Genomic DNA, 18,629 nt, shown 5'->3' with positions numbered 1-18,629 from the left:
ATATACTTGTGTATAACCTATTGATGGTGATTGGCGGTTAATTTTTATTTTAAATCAGGAATACCAACGATACCAACGCTCGGCACATCAGTGGTTCCTATGGCTTAAACCCTATCTATGAATTCTAATGATTCTATATCACCATTTCATCACACATCCGCGGGTGTTTCATCTATGACTACTATAATATCTCTTATCTATGGTCTATTATTATTAAAAAAAATGGAATTTATAAGAATATTAGTAAATGCAATAAAGTAAATGTGTTTTTTGTTCTCAAATACACGCTTTCATATTGTACTTTGCCTTTTTAACTTTTTTAAACTATGATTAATTTACAAGTGCAAGAACAAGAAGTGTTTTTTTTTGTCAGTTTTATTAACAGTTAAAAAAAACGTTAAAGTCCTGCAAAACCTCCAAAAATGTCTTTATCTAACGGGGTGAGTAAATGCTAAATGCTAATTAATGGTTTTTGTGCACAATGTAATAAGTAATTAAGAAATATTGTATAATATGTTCACCTCGTTGATTTGCAATCATAAGTAAGTACTGTTAATTATTAATATTAATATGTATATGTATTATGTGGGTTTAAAAATCTCATTTGAATTTTAAGATAATAATGTTACATAATATTTACGCAAATAAACATGTTACTCTTTTTGGTTACAGATAAAATAATATGAATTATAAATCGTAACTTTAAAAGGTTACTTCATCAGTGACATTCACATATCTTGTTCCTAAACCTTATGTTTGAATTGTTTTTTGTTTAATCTTAAAAATGAGTGATATAGCTTCAATAAAGGACGACTCATTTGAGGTAATTCCAAATGAATTAATAAAACATCAGGTACAATAGGAACTATGAAACAAGCAAGTTATGACTATTTAATTAAGAAATTAACAATTCAAATCAGTAAAGCAAGTGTGGAGATTCTGTAAAGTTAAAAATAAGTTAGCTCAGAATTAGTAAGCTGCCGAATGATAATGATAATTAGCTTTAATTGTATTTAAATAATAATAATAAGAACATAAAATTTTACTTTACATAATATACTTTCCTAAACAGCAGTAATTATTTTATCACACTTACTGATTGGTTATATCACCTGTTTTTAGCATGCATTTTGACCTTCTTATCACAAGCAGATATTTATTTTTTAAGTTGTAAAAATAGGGGGGGGATAATGGGTTTCAATCCCCCATTAATAAGACTGCAAAGTAGATTGTAAAATATGTATTGCAGTTTTTTTATTGCTAATACTTATTGAGTCGTTGATATTTTACTTTTGCACACATTATTTGAAAACTAGTAAAAAAGTCTGAAAAATATGAATATGAAATAACGAATGTTCGCATTGTTCGGTTTTCTTCGATGTTGGTGAGATTATTGACATTCTTGCTGGTTTTATTTTAGAAAAGCACCCGACACTTAAATAATCATTTTATGAAGGCGTATTTCTTCTTGCAGGTGCTACCGTTTGCTCTTGGAATAGGCATAATCGTTATAAGCGCAGTGATATACCAGTTGTTTTTTTCTAAAACTGGCATAAAAGGTAGCTCTAATTAATTTAATGTACGTTTCGATATTTTTTTTTTACTGTAGGTGGTAAAAAGAAGAAATTAGTTACTTTAGAGGATCCTCAGAAGAAGTATGCATTGCCACTGATAGAAAGACATGAAATTAATCACGACACTAGAAGGTTCAGATTTGGACTTCCTTCACCTAATCATGTTTTGGGTAAATTGATTTTAAATGAATGCACTTGTTAATTGTCCTTTTAATGTTTATTTTATGTAGGTCTTCCAATAGGACAACACATTCACTTAAGCGCAAAAGTAGGAGGCGATTTAATAATTAGGTCTTACACACCAGTTTCAACAGACGACGATTATGGATACGTGGATTTGGTGATAAAAGTTTATTTCAAAAATGTTCACCCTAAATTTCCAGACGGGGGAAAAATGTCACAATATTTGAACAACATGACATTGGGGGAGACTGTTGATTTTAGGGGTCCATCTGGCCGTTTACAGTACATTGGCCCAGGGAAATTTTTGATTAAAAAACTACGCAGCGATCCTCCTCAAGAAGTAAATGTGTCGAAAATTAACATGATAGCTGGAGGTACTGGAATTACTCCTATGCTTCAGCTAATACGACATATAACAAAAGACCCCCTGGATAATACAAAATTGACATTATTATTTGCTAATCAAAGTGAAGGAGATATTTTATTGCGAGATGAGTTGGAAGAGGTAGCCAAAAATTATCCTGAGCAATTCAAACATTGGTACACCATTGATAGAGCAAGTGATGGTATTTGCTAATTTAAAGCTTGTTATGTAGTAATGTTAATCCTGTTATATACATTTTAGGATGGAAGTATAGTGTAGGATTCGTGAATGATGTTATGATCAAGGAGCATATGTATCCTCCAAGTTCTACTACATTGGTTTTAATGTGTGGTCCACCTCCGATGATTCAATTTGCATGTATTCCAAGTTTAAAAAATTTGGGATATAATGAGAATTTGCATTTCTCCTATTAATAATAAACATTTTTACTATTAAGTCATGCAAAAGATGGAAAAATGATGGTCACTTTATTTTAGTTCTATTCACAATAATATTTTTATTGTATATATGTAGTAGTAGTATGATTTTCTGCATTTTTCATTCTAAGTTGTATACATTTCGTTGGCAATAATACTGATNGACCACCCTACAACTCATAATATATATAAAGATACTTTAATTATCTTGTCGTTATTAGCTTTATGTATTTTTTTCTCTGTAAACATAAGATAGGAAATACACCGGTTTTACTACTTTCGTTAATTTTTTGCTTTTTGTTTTAAAAACAAAATTTTCTCTTGTTGGGGTATAATCTAACACCTATACTTTGGTTTCTGGTTTTGTTGAACACCTACAGTAAAATGCTTAATAATAGTAATCGTGAAAGCAAATAGATGATCAAACAAATAATAATATGTAATTATTGTTAACAGTGTTAAACAAACTATTGTTAACGATTAATCTTTCATCATAAACATTCGATCATCCGTCAATGAAACAAACGCTTATTTAAAAAAAATCGATTTCAAGAAGTAGACAGGGTAATATTTTTCTACTTCCCTTTTAAGCGCGGAGCAATTTTCGAAATGGCAAGAAGAACGGATACAGCAAGGACAATATTTCTTATGCATCCACCAAAGAACGCGTCACACGTATACAGGTCCTTGATTATCGCTTGTATCGTCGAGATTAATCCTGTTGAAGACAGGTCCGCCACCATCGTCGAAAAATCGACGAAATGTAAATTCAAAAAATCCGTGAAAAGGTCGCGACGAGTCCAGGATTTCGTCTGATGCACTGGAATCGATTGAATTCGAATTGCGCAATTTATCAGGATCGACCGGATCAAAGTTAGACGTGTCGGTTGGATAATCGATTTTTGGTATATGAGGAGCAGGTTGTCGCCTGAGACCCTTTTCGAAATCAATCCCGCTAAAGAATGGATGCGCTTTTACTTCGGTCGCATTTTTTCCTAATCGCTTATCCGCGTTCGTACACAGCTTCAATATCAAGTCCGTACTTTCTTTTGAAAGGTTGGCTTGCTTCGGTATGTGTAACGTAGTTTCCCAGTTTATCACCTTGTAAAATACGAAAAGTTTATTAAGTGAAACAATTTTGCGAAAGACGGGAGGATGTTTGATGTTTACCTTAAATTGAGTCTCGGCAGGAGTATTGGCTAGAAAAGGTGGACTACCCACAAGCATCTCGTACAATATCACGCCGACACTCCACCAATCGCAGAGTTGCGTGTATCCAGTGCGTTGCAACACTTCAGGAGCAATGTAATTCGGTGTGCCGACCAACGAGTGTGCAAGACATCGCTGATGCTCCTGGCGACGTCGCCTCTCTAACGGCTTCATTGCTTTACATCGGCATTCTTCGTTGTTCCAGTCTTCCATCGGCTCCATGGAATCCTGTCTGCTGTGATCACCTAAAATTAAAACAAAAAACAAACACAAGTCATATATGATATTTGAAAACAAATAATTAAGCAGCTTTCACTCACCATTCGGTTGATAATATTTTGAATTATGTGTCCAACGAAAACCTGTGCACAATCCAAAATCGGTTAGTTTGATGTGTCCATCTCTATCAATCAAAATATTGTCCGGCTTGATATCTCTATGAATGAAACCCATATTATGAACGCTCTCGATAGCACATGTTAATTCTGCCACGTAAAATCTGGAGTAAAACAAAAGGAACGTTATCGAGTATATTGAGCTATATAAATACGTAGCTTTTTTAATAAAATGAATTACCTCGCCAAAGGCTCTTCAAACACTCCCAGTTTAATTAATAGTGACATAAGATCGCCTCCAGGTATATAATCCATGACAAAATAAAGGACATCGCTGTCTTGAAACGAATAATATAATTTGACAACCCATTCGTTATCTGCCTCGGCCAAGATATCCCTTTCGGCTTTAACGTGTGCCACTTGATTTCTCTTAAGCACATCAGCTTTTCGTAATGTCTTCATAGCATATAAATGATTTGTGTCGATTTTTCGTACTAGAGTAACTTCTCCAAATGCCCCCACACCGATCGGTTTGATTTTTGTGAACATACTCTTATCCATTTTGGCCCTTTTCAGTCGTATGTAATTAGATTCTTTTTGAGAAAGCATTTTCCGCATTTGACACTGTGCCTCTGGACTTAGTCCGATCTTTGTCATTTCGTTCTCCAATTGAAGACGCCGGAAGATTCGTTGTCTATAAGCTTTGATTACATTCTCGATGTGCTGCTCCATGAAAAACTTAAAAGCTTGCGGCGAATAATTTTTCACTTTGCCGTCCCTTCTTTCTTCCTCTTTTTCTTTGCTGATCTTCTTCCGTTCCGGAATGGGCGACTGGTGTTTAATTTTTTTATAAGGTGGTAGTTGAGGGGGCGGCGGGTTGTTTTCCTTATGTTCTGCTTTACCATTAACAGACGGCACATTCTGCTTGTTCTTCGAAGTGACCGACGATGATACTGAAAATTAATTAGGTAATGGAAATATTAATTTAATAATTATAAACAGTGATCTATTGACTAACACGTAGGTGGCAGAGGAGGAGCTCCGCTTAAATCTGGAATCGAGTGCCTGCCTTCACTAGATGAGGCCGAGTGAGGACTGTCTGAACGGCAATGAATGTTTTCTGAAGGCATCGCTGGTGAATATTTTCTTTGAAGAGGCGCATGTATCTTGAAACAATGATATGTAATGCAATTATAAATTTAACAGACAAAATAAAAATTACCGGAGTCATTAAACACAGTACCAAGAAACATGGGAATTAGAAAAAAAATCTTACTTGAGGCGATGTTCTTGGAGTAATTCCCGATTCTACCGTCGCCACCTGAGCTAAACTGTCATCTCCGCTACCAGTTGAATAAGGTAACGGGGGAATCGCAATTCCTCTTTGTACCGCTTTTGCTTTAGCTTCAGCCTGCAATAAAAATGCCTTTAAATCTAAAGAAAGAAAAAAACAATGTGTCAAGTGACCGACCTTAGCTTGCATTGTACTCGCATAACTAGGTGGCTCGGTGGTGGGTACGACCAACGGTGACGTATTGTTACCGTTTGTAGTTGAAGATGGCGATACATTTGTAGGGAGAGCTGCGACAGGTTTTGACAAATGCTGTGCTTGTTGTTGTTGTTGTTGCTGCTGATGTTTCTGTTGAATCGAAGCTGTGTATGAAGGCGGAGGTACGGTTGCAGCGGGTGGAGTTGTACTAGTGGGCGAAGCGGAAATTTGAGGCGACGTGGGCGCTATAGCGGTCTGCAAGATTGGTTTTTGTACCTGTGTACTTTTCACAGATTGCATAATAATCGGAGGCTGGGTCTTGGCTTGCCGTGCGCCCCAAGCCTGCAGGGGCGTAGGCCTAGCCAGAGCTGTGGGGGTAGTTGTTGCTACGGGAATAGGGCTGGGCGATCCTTAAAATGAAGGGAAAGACAAGTTTATTAGCATACTATAGAAAATTTTTTAAGATTAGCGTCTCACCGGCTGATGTTCCTCCGGAATATATTCCAGACGACGGACTTTTCCTAAAGTCCTGAGTAGGACTTTGCCTATTTTGTATAGATGCAGAATAGGAAGGCGGCGGAGGTGGTGCTACTGATGGAGACTGTGGTATAAGTGGATAAGGTGGAGGAGGTTCCGATGCTGATGATGTACTCTGATATAAACTCAATGCTTGGATTTGTTGCGACAGTTGCTGTTGTACTTGGGGTCCGTTTTGAACTACCATTGGCTGACGAGCAGACGATGATGAAATGCTACTAACTGGACTAGTGCCTAAAAAATAACGTTACTCTCGTAGATAATCGACTTTTCAATGATTAAAAAAAAAAGGATACATTCTTACCCCTTTGTTGAGAAGACGTAGAACTATAGGGTGGAGCTGGCGGGGCTCTAGATGGTAAAGCCGGTGCCGGTGACATTCTCTTAAATAACTGCTGTACGTTGCTAGGCACGGGTTGGTAAGCGACATGCGGCGGAGGTGGGGGAGGAGTATTTCTGGGAGGCGGTGGAGGGGGAGGTTCATTAAAATTACTCGGAGAATATTGGCGACTGGCAGGTGGATGCAGTTCGGCGAGACGAGGACTATCGGACCGTGAGCTCCCCGCGCCGCTATCAACCGCAGGACTGCCTCGTAGGCCCAGTTCGCGTTCGATACTTGGCTTGCGAATTAATTTTTTGTAGCTTGTTTTTGAATTCGCGTCAAGTTGTTGCTTAAGAAGGTAATCAATCGCTCCTTCTAAACGGAAGCCAGAAATTTGAAGAGCTCGCACCGAACAGTCCTAAATTGAAACAGTATTAAATGACTCTTATACATACAAGTTTGAAACAGTAAATTAAATTGTACCTCTGAATATCCCATAGTTAAAAGTTGCGCGAGCATTTGTCGCAGCTGATAGAGGTCGGTAGTACCGTTACTACCGGAAGCGGTACTCATGGAGGATACGCCGCTGGTAGCTGAGAGAGTGGATATGGAGCTGGCAGCACTAGAGCTCAGAACTTCACCACTGCCACTGCTTTTTGCGAAAGGCAATAGTGAATTGTGGATTTCCTCCATGGCCTTCTGGTGATATCCCGACGAGCGGGCGCTGGGAGTACTGGGGTTCATGCTGCGCTGTAATGGAGACTGAGGCTGCTGGCCCATGCTGCGGGGACACCCCCAGTCAATTAACGATTAATGTATTACATTACGACACTACTATTATTCGCTCCACATGGTTCTCGTTTATAACTTTGCACCATTTTATACGATAATTTCAATAACAATTAGTTGTGGTAATAAATAACACTTCTGCTCAATGATCCATATAGGTATAGATTTAAAAGGACATGAGAGTCTGAAAATAGAGTAAACAGACATAAGTTAACTATCAATGCTAAAGCATATATTGTCATAAAATGTATATTTATTACTCAAGAACGAATAAGTTTTTAAATCTACCATAAAAATTTGATTTAATATATATATATATATATACGTGCATCTAATGTAGGCATTAATACACAAGTAAATTTATTTGCACGAGTGTGTGACAGTCACATGCAATTTTTTCAATTGTATTTACTAGAAAATATACATAAAATATTCATAACAGATTCTAAAAGAATTCGAATTATTCATTAATAGCTGCCAATGTGCAGTAGCAAATAAAGCCTCAAGCGCAGTTTGAGGTATGTGCCAAATTAATATCAAATGTCTCACTCTTTCTACATTCCAATTATATATTCTTTTGCAATGTGACAGGATAGGTAATTATTTCTTGTTAAAAAAGAGCACTGACCAATCTAATACATGCCTAGATATGCTAATGGAGAACAAATACCTTTAAAAGTGAGGAGGCAATAAATAAATATTAAGCCATTTCCTGACATTTAAAAACTAGATCCATCTTATTCTATAAGGAATTTAATAACACCACACACACATTTCACACTATAGAAACNTTAAGTTACGTTTCATAGTTATATGTATAGATGGCAGTGAATATTCGATGTTTTCTTTGCCAGATCAATTTATATATATATTCCAAGTATCATCTACTAATGTGGGGTAAACTTAGATGTCACTAGTATCGTCAATATCTTGCAAGTTTTACATCAATTTCCTAGTCTACGGTGTACAGTTCACTGTCCATTGCTGAATCATAAATAATAATATGATGGAAGATTAAGAATTTATAATTTCTGTTTGGATCCTCCCATGCTTATTACTAATACCATAGAAAAATTAAATATTATTTGTGGTTATTTATAATAAATCACATAATGGTTAATTCCGCTTACTAAAATAATTCAAAATTCAGGCAAAATGACGCAATCGTTTGCTGTCTATCAAATATAATATTGTCAATATTATTTAAATAAATTGACAATTGAATTTCCACCTGCGCCCTAAACAATTTTCCTTTTTTTAACACAATTAATTGACACACCATTATGGTACTTACTTACTTAGAACCCGCAAATGACGCAAAATCAATTCATAAAGTTTGAATCTGCAGATTATTTATATCGGGTGCCAGATTCACAGGACTATTTTACACTGAGGACCATTGACGGCTATGCTCCATGCTTGTGCTTCTATGATATGCACTAACGGTTACTTTTTTCAAAATCGAGTGATCTATAACAAGTGTTATTAATTTCTTCATAAATTAAATAAAATGATTTTCCACGTTACTGCTTGCAAGTCATGAGTTCTCAAAGTATAGCAATAAGTAATTTAGCTGAAAAACTTCGTTGTGATAATTACCACCAGTTTAACGTTCTTGTAAGAATGCATTTATCTTTCGTTTTGGACTTTCATACCACAGAGTGAGTAAAATATGTTTTCAAAATAAACTGCATGCATGCTTACGTTATATTTCCGTTTTAAGTGGTTTAATAAGTGAGAAAAACAAGTTAAAAAAGTGGCCATTTTATAAAAAAAGCAAACATAATAGTAAGGCAATCGTGGATGGAGCACTTACAACTCAAGAAGGGATTTCTCAAGTATATCAGTTAATTGAATTTTTAAAAAAAGAGCAAAGTAATTGACTTTTCATTTAAATTTTATGGACAAACATGAGCATATGTATTTCAGATATCACCTGTGTTGGTATATTCAGAAGAACAGGTTCCCTTACTCGCCAGCAGGCTCTAAAAAATTTGTTGATTCAAGGTAGCGAGCTTTGCTTAGAAAACAGCAAGTTTAGTGTACATGATTGTGCTTCAGTTTTGAAAGGTTTTCTAGCAGAACTATCAGAACCCTTATTAACAGATGCCCATTTTCCAGCTTATTGTCAGTTAGCAGGTAAACATTCTAACACATTTTTAACTAATAAGAAACTAAAGGAGTTATTTATTATTTAGAACTGTTTGGAACTACTAGGAGACCAATGCAGGAGGTCCGGCTTTTAAGAACATTGCAATTACTCTTACTCCTTTTACCCTTAGAAAATCGTGAACTGTTGAGAAACTTATTAGATCTTCTACATTTAACAGCTTTCTTTGAAAATCACAATAAAATGTGTGCTGACAGTTTGGCCACTCTTTTCACTCCCCATCTTCTTTGTCCACGTAAGCTATCTCCTGAAAATCTTCATATAAATTCACAAAATCTTTCTGGGATTGTATCATTTATGATTAAAAAATCTCCTGAATTGTTTGACATACCACCAAAACTTGCAGTAGACATAAAAGCTTACTATACAGAAAAGGAAAAGACGAAATTGCAGTCTCTCAGGTGGGAAGTGAATGAATCTATATGCGATACAGCAAAAACTGTTTATAGTTTCGTTGATCATGAAAAAACCACAAAAGAAAATCAATCCAATCCAACAGAAACAGCTTTGGCTCAGTTATATGCTCATATTCAGAGCCTGCCCGAGTCTTCAAAGAAAAGAAAATTAATAAAACAATTTAATAAAGAAAATGGTCAAGGTATTCCACTGCAAGTGTTAAGATGCGTTACTGGTATTTCTCCTGGTGAAAAAACGGTTGGAAGCTCTTTAAAAAAAATCAGAAGTTTTGCTAAAACAATGAAAACCAATAGATTTGGAAGCCAAAGATCCTTCAGTGATGAGTTTCTAAGTGTAAGTACATTTTTTTATTGTTTATTTGGTTGTGTCAATAAATTCATGATTATAATTTTACGGGTTAATAATTCCTTTAGTCGTTATTGTAAATGTTATATGTGAAGATCTGCTGTGAAATGTTCTTTTACATTGAATGTTTGTCTTGTGCTAACATTCTTTTTTCATTCCTTTTACTGATCACTTTTAGTCTGTTAGTAACGTACCTAGATTGCGCCTATTTTGCGCGAATTGCGACGAAAATTCAGACGGAACGACCAGCGAGAAAAATAATCTCGTAACACATATCTGCAACAGTTGTGACAGTTGCTTCATTACCGATGATGTATCCCCGATATCTGAAAAACGTAGCAAGTCTGACCTAAATCTAAGCTCTTCTATAGACTGCATTACCAGCACACCAGTCTCATACTTTCAACAACGTCCGTATTTGGAAAACGTGACTGGTACTTTTACACCTACTGACGACCGCGAAAGCCTATCCGACTCTCCAATTACCCGATCAACTCACCGAATGAGTAAAACGATGCAGGTTTGTATTGCCTTAATTTGCTATCTTATGAACTTTATGCATACAGCTTTAACTAACTTGTGCACACATCAGCTGTACACATGTAGATTACATATGATATTTTAAATGAGTATTAAAAGCTTTATTGAAAATTCCTACTATTATAATATCATTACACATAATAATCATTATTATTTCGACTTCAACTGATAGTTTATTTATTCTTTTAGAATTTTGTATTTAAAATGTTATCTTGCATGTAAATGAATTTAAAAATGTAGGAGACAATGATGACCCCGAGGAGTAGAAAGCCACTTCTGTTGGTTTCTGGAACTAACTTGACAAATTTCCCGAAACTGAAAACTTGCGAAAATATGAACAGCTTGGATGAAGTTTCTAAGTCAGAAATGAAGAACAAAATATCTCTAAGACGATCAAGAAGCGTTTCAAGTTTGAACAGCGCAAAGGACGAAAAAGAATTATCATCTTTAAGTAAAACATTTATAAACTATACCAATAAAGGAAGTATAATACTAGCTTCCAGTAGCGAGGTAATGTTCGTCGATGTTAATGATTTGTCACCAAATGAAATGGGTTCACCATTGTCAGATTGCTTAAATGGGAAAAAGGTTCAAGAGAGCTTCAACCATTATGAAAAAGAAGACGTCAAATATCAAAAACAATTAGTGCTTCAATCTCAACGATATGATGAAAATGGAAAGCCTACTGTCTATGAAACATCATTTTGACAAAGGTGTAATATTTAAAAATTCGAATTCCTTAAATTAGTAACCATGTTTTATAGACACTAACTTATTTATTATCCATTAAACAAAACTAAATAAAAATATAATAGTTTTGTTTATAACCAACTTATAAAATAAAGGTAATTATTAGAACATATCGTCTTGATTGAGGTCTGCCATTAAGTTTAGACCACGTTCCTTTAGTGCTTTTGTAAGAAGTCTTTGTTGCTCCTGTTTAGATTCATGTTCACGGCGTTGGGCATCNTGTGCCAGGTATGTATATTTTTAAAATAAATGAGCCTTAGCGAATGTTCGGGAAGTCATTAATTAGCCTCTACTGATAATAAAATTATTGTTTCAAATGTATAATTTGTTTAATCGTTTATTGTCTAACTGTGTAACATGGGCATAAGATTTGGATGATGTTATCCGCCCATAATACATAAGTAATTGTACTCACAAATAAACATTTTGGTCTATTTTGCAACTTTTTTATTAAATTAGCAGAAAACATGCTTTTTAATTAAATTGGTTTGCAAGTTTATTAAACTTATATATACATATGTGTTTCTTTTTATTGTAATATTAGACCCGCAAACGGGTATTATTATTACCCCATGCATTAGATTGGTTGCATAACAGTAATACATTGATTTGACAAATTCTATTAATTAATATATTTAGGTAATGATTAAAAAACACTTACTTATTCATGCGAGTTAACGACTGGTCGCAGCTCTGCCCGGACACTCGTTTATTTCCAGAAAGATCCCGTCCTCCTGATNTACTGTACTAAATTTATTCAATTTTATATTAACTGATTTGCATGCTATTGTATTAAGTAATAATGGGATAATAAATTACCACATTTACAGCGTTTATTTAACTTTTACTGTTACTGTATTACATCGTCATAATATAAAAAGAAAGATTAGGAAATGTAAAAATAAAAAAATATTAAATTATTTATCAAATATAGTATTATTTCATCGAACAACGAATGTGCAGGTTTCATCCATAACACGTCCATTGTCGCTTTTCATATTATAAAAAAGGATTTCTATTCTGCAGATGCCTATGTGGACATAATGTTATTAGTTCATCACATACAATAAAAATACGTAAACACAAAAAAAATTTATTAATAAAGACTAAAACTATTTGAACAAGGATCTCACAAAACTGTATTTTCAGCAGGACAATGTTTGACTAATGTTCACGAAAATATGATCTATTCTTTTGCAAATTTAGATTGTTTCGTTTCATTATAAAAATAACATTGAACTCACATGAAACATTCAGGTAGAATTCTTATAATAACCTGGAGCAGTCCCGCAGGATTCGTCAGTTTGTCTGTAGTGCTGTAGTTGAAGTAAAACTTTCTGGTTAAGTGGCAAGTCCTCAATACAATCCTTGTAGGTTAAACAGATATTGCACAAAGAACGTTTTGCAGCTGCATTAATGTTGTGCTTCATCCTGATGCTATGTTCTTTAAATGCACGACCTCTCTTATTCAACATTAATAGTCTGTTTAACTTTTCAATGCCCTCTCTTAATTCCAAGAGTGTGATTATTAAGATGTGTAAATCTTTTTGTACTACCCCATAAGTGTCTTCAAAATAAGCAGCGACAGCTATGTTAGAAAGTGCTTGAGTTAACCAGACAATAAGTTGACCACTCCTTAAAAGGCTATGAACGTTGGCCTCGGTTATTTCACCAAAAAGATAATCATATGCAAATGCTTTCTTTAATTTGGTCATGAAACCACTTAGTTTAATTTTCATTTGCATACACAATTCCATCTGTTTCAACACTAATGTAGGAAACTGATAAGTAGTTTGTACCGTTTCAATAGTTGGTTCTGTGTTAATTAAAGTCATATTTCGCATATTCCTATATTTTGGAGTATTTGAAGATGCTTGATAAAAAAAATTTTTATGACCACTGACAATTATATTTTGTTCAGCTTGACTTTCATGTCTCACAGTTACTGAAGTTTTCTTTTCTCTAGCTTCTTCTTTCTTGGGTTGTTCCAATATAAAATTAACTGAATCATTTAAACTTTTAGTAAATTGTGAAATTACTTTTACTGCACTGGCAAAAACTTGATTCCAATAACGAGGATGTTCCCCTGGCTGAGATAAAGAAAATAACACTTTTCTTCTGCTGATAGACCATACTGATAACAGGTACAGATCTAAACAAGCTAAATGTTGGATGATTGGTATTCTACTGTATTGAATAGCAACTGTTAGTGATATAGATGTTCCTGTGCTTTCTTCAAGTGGAAACTGAATTTCTTCAGTCAAAAATAGTTTAAAAAACAGGTTCATGAGATTCATGAAAAAATAGTAAGCAACTGTAAAAAGCCAAACATAAATGTAAGACGTAACACTCAGTCTAATGGGTTCATATATCACATTTAAGATATTAGAAATAGTTTGACATATAACTGATCTACAAAAGAAACAAAATAAAAAGTAACTTATTGCAGGCCAAGTTGCCATTCTCCTACTTTCCTTAAACAGTGGAAAAAGCAGTGTTTTGAATTGAACCAACTTTTTTTGTTGAAGCACAGGAAACTGTATAAACTTCTCCCGAGTGCAATAGCTTGTGAAGAAAAAAAATCCAATCCAAAAGCCACTTAAAATAATAAATAAGTTTTCTTCTGCCAAACAAAAATGATTCTTTTCATTGGAATAATATAAGAGACTGTATCTTTTTCCAGATAATGATAAATAAAGCCAAATATTTAGGAACCCAGCCATCATATGTAATAACAGTAACACAATACTATGAACAGAGAAGTGTAATATAAATTTTCTAAATTTGGAGACATTATACATTGGTTTAGCCACATAATCCTTGGCATTAACGATGCTTTGTGCAAAAACGATACTTGCAAGAGGAAAAATATATAACCACGTATTTATCGACGACACTGCTTGAAGAACATTTTTAAACCATTCCAATGGATGAAGTACATTAATGTTCGTTACAAATAGGAATGCACAAAGGGTAACTATTTGCGTCAGAATGCTACACACAACTGCACTTGATAGTTTCTTTAAAATAATACCTTTACAGTTAGCACTAGCCGAGACCATTGTTTACGATGTCGACAGTAGCCTTTACTATAAGCCTTTTATGTCCGATGAAAAGGCTACAAATAACACTTATTAATATTAAAATTTTTAAAATTTCTTACTAACTTTTTAACGGCTTTGAACCTATACAATGAACACGTCCATAGATAATAGAGGGTAATGTCAGAAATATAGGTTATGTTATACTTGGTTATACTTTAAAGTTGCAAATTTACGCTAGGCGTGTTTCCTTACACTATTATTTATGGCCTTAGAACCGTTGCTATCGGGAACGTCTCGTTTTCAGAAGCTTTTGCATGTGAAATACATTTGATTTTGGTCATAGATAATAATTCTCGCCATAATTCTAACTGTCACACCATGATGAGCTACGAATTTTGCCGAACGCTGACAGCGTTTTGTATAGTGTTCGTTCATATTCTATGAACACATTTAAATGGTTTTAATGAAATGTTCCGAACTTTATCGAAAGCAATTACTTTGTAATGTCTAATCGTCGCGCGACATTTGAATTAAAGCAAATAAAGCAAAGAACATCCGCTTTTCAGGTTGAGAAGATATGTCTCATTAATTGTTCTGTTTACATTAAATTTTTCAAACAACTATTTCACAACACGTTATGCTTTACATAACTCTAAATTAGTTTAAATTTTAATCATAACTTTATTAATGCACACATTTTTAAAGGTTAAACCATAGATAATAAAAATGCTCATAGAATATGAATGGTATACAGCTGTCAGCGTTCGACTATATTCGTGGCTCATCATGGTGTGACAGCTAGAATCGAGTATAAAATACATATTTATATCAATATCATCAGTATACACAATATATACAGAAGTTTCAGGCGCCATATTGTCGATTTTGACCCAATCCAATATATACTTACATTTTTTCTGTTGAATATCTGTCATCGAGTGATAAAAGTTGATATTTGTGACCGAAATATGCCTGTGATATTGTGTATTTGTCGATTTTAAAAATATTTTGTAAATTTTAAGCAATAGTCGATGTGATTCCAAATTAAGTATATAACTATACTTCCGTTAAACGACTAGGTCATTGTCATATTTCAAGTGTAAAGTGAATAGCAAGATGAGTACAAGGGACGACGAATATGATTATTTATTTAAAGGTAATGGGTTTTTGCAAAAGCATTTTTGTCCTATGATGATCAGTGAATAATTATTATAACTGAAGTGGCCGTTGTAATTCAAAGCTGTTGACAACCCATAAAAGTGTCAAGGGTCAGAAAAGTAAAAAATTTTAATTATTCGTAAGTGTTATGTGAATACCTATATTGATTTTTATCAGATATTGACTGGTGTAATGTATGGATATAAGTTTATATCAATAACAATAAAATCAGTTTGTTTTTTTCCAAAAAGGCTACATATGTAGGTATTTGCTTTTATTGGAACATTTAATCAATAATGGGTTACGGTACGAGCAAAATTGAATTTTATTTTAGTAATTTAAAAAATGAGGATGTTAATTAGTAATTTTATTTAACAGTAAGTAATAAGTCAGGAGCAGCTTATGACAATACTTTTTCTGTGTTTGCTAATGGATTGTTATGGTCCAATAATAGCATAAAAAAAATTCTTCTTTTCTTTGTGATGAAAAAGATAAAAAAAAATTGTTGAATGTATTTTTAGTGGTTCTTATCGGGGATTCGGGCGTTGGAAAAAGCAATCTTCTTGCTCGTTTTACTAGGAATGAATTTAATTTGGAGTCCAAGTCCACAATAGGAGTCGAATTTGCAACTCGAAGTATACAGGTAAATAAGTGGTAAATGTCTACCATATTCCAATACTATATGTTGCTATTGTCCCTTGTAGGTGGATGGTAAAACGATAAAGGCGCAAATCTGGGACACCGCAGGTCAGGAGAGATACCGAGCTATAACAGCAGCTTATTACAGAGGCGCAGTTGGAGCTCTACTTGTCTATGACATTGCAAAACATTTAACATATGAGAACGTGGAACGTTGGTTACGGGAATTGCGCGATCATGCTGATCAGAACATAGTAATCATGCTAGTTGGAAATAAATCCGATTTGCGACATCTACGTGCCGTTCTTACCGACGAAGCCAAAGCCTTCGCTGAAAAAAATGGACTTTCCTTCATTGAGACGTCAGCACTTGATTCCACTAATGTTGATAACGCTTTTCAAAATATATTAACAGGTAAATTTGTTTGTTTTTATGTGTGTATATATTATGACATATGTTGCTATTGTTTTAGAGATTTATAGAATTGTGTCGCAAAAACAGATAAGGGATCCTCCTGAAGGCGATACAATAAGACCTCAAAATGTAGAGCCTATAGATGTTAAACCGACGATGAACACAGACAGCGTTCGTAAGCAATGCTGCCAGTAACAGAACTTATTTTTTCTATGTTGTCATAAACATTTAAATATTAATGAAGTACATGAAGGTAAGAATTTTTCTTCTGATTTTATTAATGTGTTTGTTGTTTTTTAATTCATTGCCTTCAGATCAAAGAAGCAGTGGCACCTAGTGATGATTGTCCCACATTGAACACGATGCTATAAAAAAGGAAAATTGGTAGTTACAAAAAAAAAAACAATGTAAATAATAATTAACAAAGTATCGAGGATATTGAAGAATTATGTGGTTAATATTAATTGTTATGCTGCACACAATATAAAAAAAACACCTGTGACACTCATACACGAATAGCGCTGCTTTTTACTAACAATTGTACTACAGTTATTATGCCTACAGTTTTTGTTTTTGAATGAAAAGAATAATAGTTGTTTATATATTATTATGTAGATAAATTAAAGAGAAAGAAGGAAAGAACATTACTATTATTATGTATACTTTTCTTGTATTTTGTATTACTATGATTATTGTATGTATAATTGTAATTTTGGCTGCCACGCAGGCATTATTATTCATTTTCAATTGTGATTAAAAGAGTAAACGTATTTTTAATTTATTTTTATATCTACACCTTTTCTATTACATTTGTCTTGTTACTGATACATCTGTCAAGTAATCAGGTGTTTAAATAGTAAAAAGGCCTATCATATACTTGTTAATGAAAAACAAAAAAGGTAATTTATGTTAATTTGTAAATTGATTTTATCAGTTTTTTCATTGCATTAAACGTTTCTGGATATGTATAGTGAGTATTAATTATTATTGCTATTATTATTAATGCTGTTAAGAATGTAGGTACGTGGATAGTAAATGCATTAAATATGTAAAATAAGCTAAAGCCTACTACAATTTACTTTTTAAATAAATTAAAGAAAATTTAAGTTTTTTTTTTCAACTATTTGTTGGTCAGGTTTCAATGGTTAGAGAAAATAAATATCTACATGTAAAATACTATTCAGTATATTATAACTTTGCGACTTGGATTTTATATTTGTCATCGATTCCATGCATAACAGTCTTGAAATCACACAATTTCAATATAAATAACACTTAAAATATAAATAAATACACATTGTGTTCGCGCCATTTGCTTTCATACCATCGACGTTCCTTTTTCTCAGTTTATCATACTCTTCTTTTAAGCTAATGCAACTCATTATTTACAAGATAAAATATTTATACAGTTATTCGAAATACATGTCACATTTTTTAATATATTACATTTTATACATTTTAGAAAACTTTCAGTAAATCTAATTTAAAATAAGTTATGAATTATTCAATACTACAATGACATATCCATAAAGGCAAAACGTTTCAATAAGGCACAAGTTTATTTATTAAACACGGTAAATGCTGTGAAAATAGAAATCTAAAAAATACCAGAATTATTCTTTTAAAAACAAATTTATAGAATTTTTGTCTTTTATACAGTGCTATTTATTTATTTAATAAGAAATTTGAGCGTTAGAGAGCAGTCATTTTGGCAGCGAAGCTACGCATGAGATGTGCTTTTACGTGTATTAAAAGGTTCTTGACCAAATCCGCAACGTCATCTTAGCAGTTCTTTATGGATAGCCATCACATATCACATTTATTTAAACATTTAGCCTATAATGTTATTACTATTTATAATAGTTATAATAGAATATAGCACCATTATTTTCGACACTAAAATTTAATGGACT

The 18,629-nt window shown here is 33.5% G+C and overlaps 6 protein-coding genes across 14 annotated transcripts in view; 3 read left to right on the top strand and 3 right to left on the bottom strand.

Annotated features, from left to right (window-relative positions):
- Positions 1-18,629, bottom strand: part of LOC108735643 (E3 ubiquitin-protein ligase UHRF1-like) — a 35,860-nt gene that overhangs the window by 3,906 nt on the left and 13,325 nt on the right. For both annotated transcript variants that reach the window (XM_025974773.1, XM_025974770.1), the window contains one exon: positions 12,123-12,195. In XM_025974773.1, coding sequence (XP_025830558.1) covers positions 12,123-12,195 — 73 coding nt within the window. The remainder of the gene's footprint in view (positions 1-12,122; positions 12,196-18,629) is intronic.
- On the top strand, positions 195-2,714 carry LOC108735647 (NADH-cytochrome b5 reductase 2). Of its 4 annotated transcripts, XM_025974813.1 has the most exons (6): positions 195-440; positions 673-823; positions 1,475-1,559; positions 1,610-1,744; positions 1,805-2,323; positions 2,383-2,714. In XM_025974813.1, exons 2-6 carry the CDS (start codon positions 785-787, stop codon positions 2,553-2,555), a joined length of 951 nt encoding a protein of 316 aa, XP_025830598.1. In that variant the 5' UTR covers positions 195-440; positions 673-784; the 3' UTR covers positions 2,556-2,714. The 4 variants fall into 4 exon arrangements, with proteins under 4 accessions (XP_025830598.1, XP_025830601.1, XP_018323203.1 ...); XM_025974816.1 differs by lacking the exon at positions 673-823 and having other exon boundaries at positions 197-440; XM_018467701.2 differs by lacking the exons at positions 195-440; positions 673-823 and adding an exon at positions 1,364-1,384 and having other exon boundaries at positions 1,457-1,559; positions 2,383-2,631.
- LOC108735639 (serine/threonine-protein kinase Warts) lies at positions 2,713-8,023 on the bottom strand. The gene is made up of 11 exons (XM_018467688.2): positions 7,910-8,023; positions 6,934-7,423; positions 6,433-6,868; positions 6,069-6,362; positions 5,574-6,001; positions 5,379-5,513; positions 5,121-5,268; positions 4,344-5,055; positions 4,088-4,266; positions 3,729-4,012; positions 2,713-3,659 (listed from the first exon to the last, which is right to left on the bottom strand). Exons 2-11 carry the CDS (start codon positions 7,228-7,230, stop codon positions 3,228-3,230), a joined length of 3,345 nt encoding a protein of 1,114 aa, XP_018323190.1. The 5' UTR covers positions 7,231-7,423; positions 7,910-8,023; the 3' UTR covers positions 2,713-3,227.
- Positions 8,651-11,674, top strand: LOC108735640 (rho GTPase-activating protein 19-like). Of its 2 annotated transcripts, XM_018467690.2 has the most exons (7): positions 8,653-8,900; positions 8,963-9,114; positions 9,169-9,378; positions 9,438-9,644; positions 9,756-10,159; positions 10,350-10,691; positions 10,952-11,674. In XM_018467690.2, the coding sequence occupies exons 1-7, from the start codon at positions 8,779-8,781 to the stop codon at positions 11,417-11,419; spliced, it is 1,905 nt and encodes a 634-aa protein (XP_018323192.1). In that variant the 5' UTR covers positions 8,653-8,778; the 3' UTR covers positions 11,420-11,674. The 2 variants fall into 2 exon arrangements, with proteins under 2 accessions (XP_018323191.1, XP_018323192.1); XM_018467689.2 differs by having other exon boundaries at positions 8,651-8,900; positions 9,438-10,159.
- Positions 12,218-14,889, bottom strand: LOC108735641 (nucleoporin Ndc1). Of its 4 annotated transcripts, none has more exons than XM_018467691.2 (2): positions 12,706-14,751; positions 12,218-12,491 (listed from the first exon to the last, which is right to left on the bottom strand). In XM_018467691.2, exon 1 carries the CDS (start codon positions 14,521-14,523, stop codon positions 12,715-12,717), a length of 1,809 nt encoding a protein of 602 aa, XP_018323193.1. In that variant the 5' UTR covers positions 14,524-14,751; the 3' UTR covers positions 12,218-12,491; positions 12,706-12,714. The 4 variants fall into 4 exon arrangements, with proteins under 4 accessions (XP_018323193.1, XP_018323195.1, XP_018323196.1 ...); XM_018467693.1 differs by lacking the exon at positions 12,218-12,491 and adding an exon at positions 14,758-14,889 and having other exon boundaries at positions 12,539-14,579; XM_018467694.1 differs by lacking the exon at positions 12,218-12,491 and having other exon boundaries at positions 12,539-14,209; positions 14,261-14,751.
- On the top strand, positions 15,351-17,488 carry LOC108735648 (ras-related protein Rab-11A). The gene is made up of 5 exons (XM_018467703.2): positions 15,351-15,661; positions 16,185-16,306; positions 16,368-16,716; positions 16,775-16,969; positions 17,031-17,488. The coding sequence occupies exons 1-4, from the start codon at positions 15,622-15,624 to the stop codon at positions 16,909-16,911; spliced, it is 648 nt and encodes a 215-aa protein (XP_018323205.1). The 5' UTR covers positions 15,351-15,621; the 3' UTR covers positions 16,912-16,969; positions 17,031-17,488.

Source organism: Agrilus planipennis, unplaced genomic scaffold (genome assembly GCF_000699045.2).
Source record: "Agrilus planipennis isolate EAB-ADULT unplaced genomic scaffold, Apla_2.0 scaffold86, whole genome shotgun sequence".
Classification (NCBI taxonomy): Eukaryota; Metazoa; Arthropoda; class Insecta; order Coleoptera; family Buprestidae; genus Agrilus; species Agrilus planipennis.
The sequence above is the reverse complement of the archived record's forward strand: the minus strand, read 5'-3'. Positions and strand labels throughout refer to the sequence as shown.

Excerpts from the sequence above, each read along its gene's own strand:
- LOC108735647 (XM_025974813.1), top strand. The coding sequence starts at position 785 with ATGAGTGATATAGCTTCAATAAAGGACGACTCATTTGAG. Across the intron at positions 824-1,474 it reads TAAAGGACGACTCATTTGAG|GTGCTACCGTTTGCTCTTGG; the intron begins GTAATTCCAAAT and ends TTCTTCTTGCAG. Across the intron at positions 1,560-1,609 it reads TTCTAAAACTGGCATAAAAG|GTGGTAAAAAGAAGAAATTA; the intron begins GTAGCTCTAATT and ends TTTTTACTGTAG.
- LOC108735639 (XM_018467688.2), bottom strand. The coding sequence starts at position 7,230 with ATGGGCCAGCAGCCTCAGTCTCCATTACAGCGCAGCATGAACCCCAGT. Across the intron at positions 5,514-5,573 it reads CGAGTACAATGCAAGCTAAG|GCTGAAGCTAAAGCAAAAGC; the intron begins GTCGGTCACTTG and ends TTTTTATTGCAG. Across the intron at positions 4,013-4,087 it reads AAAATATTATCAACCGAATG|GTGATCACAGCAGACAGGAT; the intron begins GTGAGTGAAAGC and ends TTTTAATTTTAG.
- LOC108735640 (XM_018467689.2), top strand. The coding sequence starts at position 8,779 with ATGAGTTCTCAAAGTATAGCAATAAGTAATTTAGCTGAAAAACTTCGT. Across the intron at positions 10,160-10,349 it reads TCAGTGATGAGTTTCTAAGT|TCTGTTAGTAACGTACCTAG; the intron begins GTAAGTACATTT and ends GATCACTTTTAG. Across the intron at positions 10,692-10,951 it reads GAATGAGTAAAACGATGCAG|GAGACAATGATGACCCCGAG; the intron begins GTTTGTATTGCC and ends TTAAAAATGTAG.
- LOC108735641 (XM_018467693.1), bottom strand. The coding sequence starts at position 14,523 with ATGGTCTCGGCTAGTGCTAACTGTAAAGGTATTATTTTAAAGAAACTA.
- LOC108735648 (XM_018467703.2), top strand. The coding sequence starts at position 15,622 with ATGAGTACAAGGGACGACGAATATGATTATTTATTTAAAG. Across the intron at positions 15,662-16,184 it reads ATATGATTATTTATTTAAAG|TGGTTCTTATCGGGGATTCG; the intron begins GTAATGGGTTTT and ends ATGTATTTTTAG. Across the intron at positions 16,717-16,774 it reads TTTTCAAAATATATTAACAG|AGATTTATAGAATTGTGTCG; the intron begins GTAAATTTGTTT and ends CTATTGTTTTAG.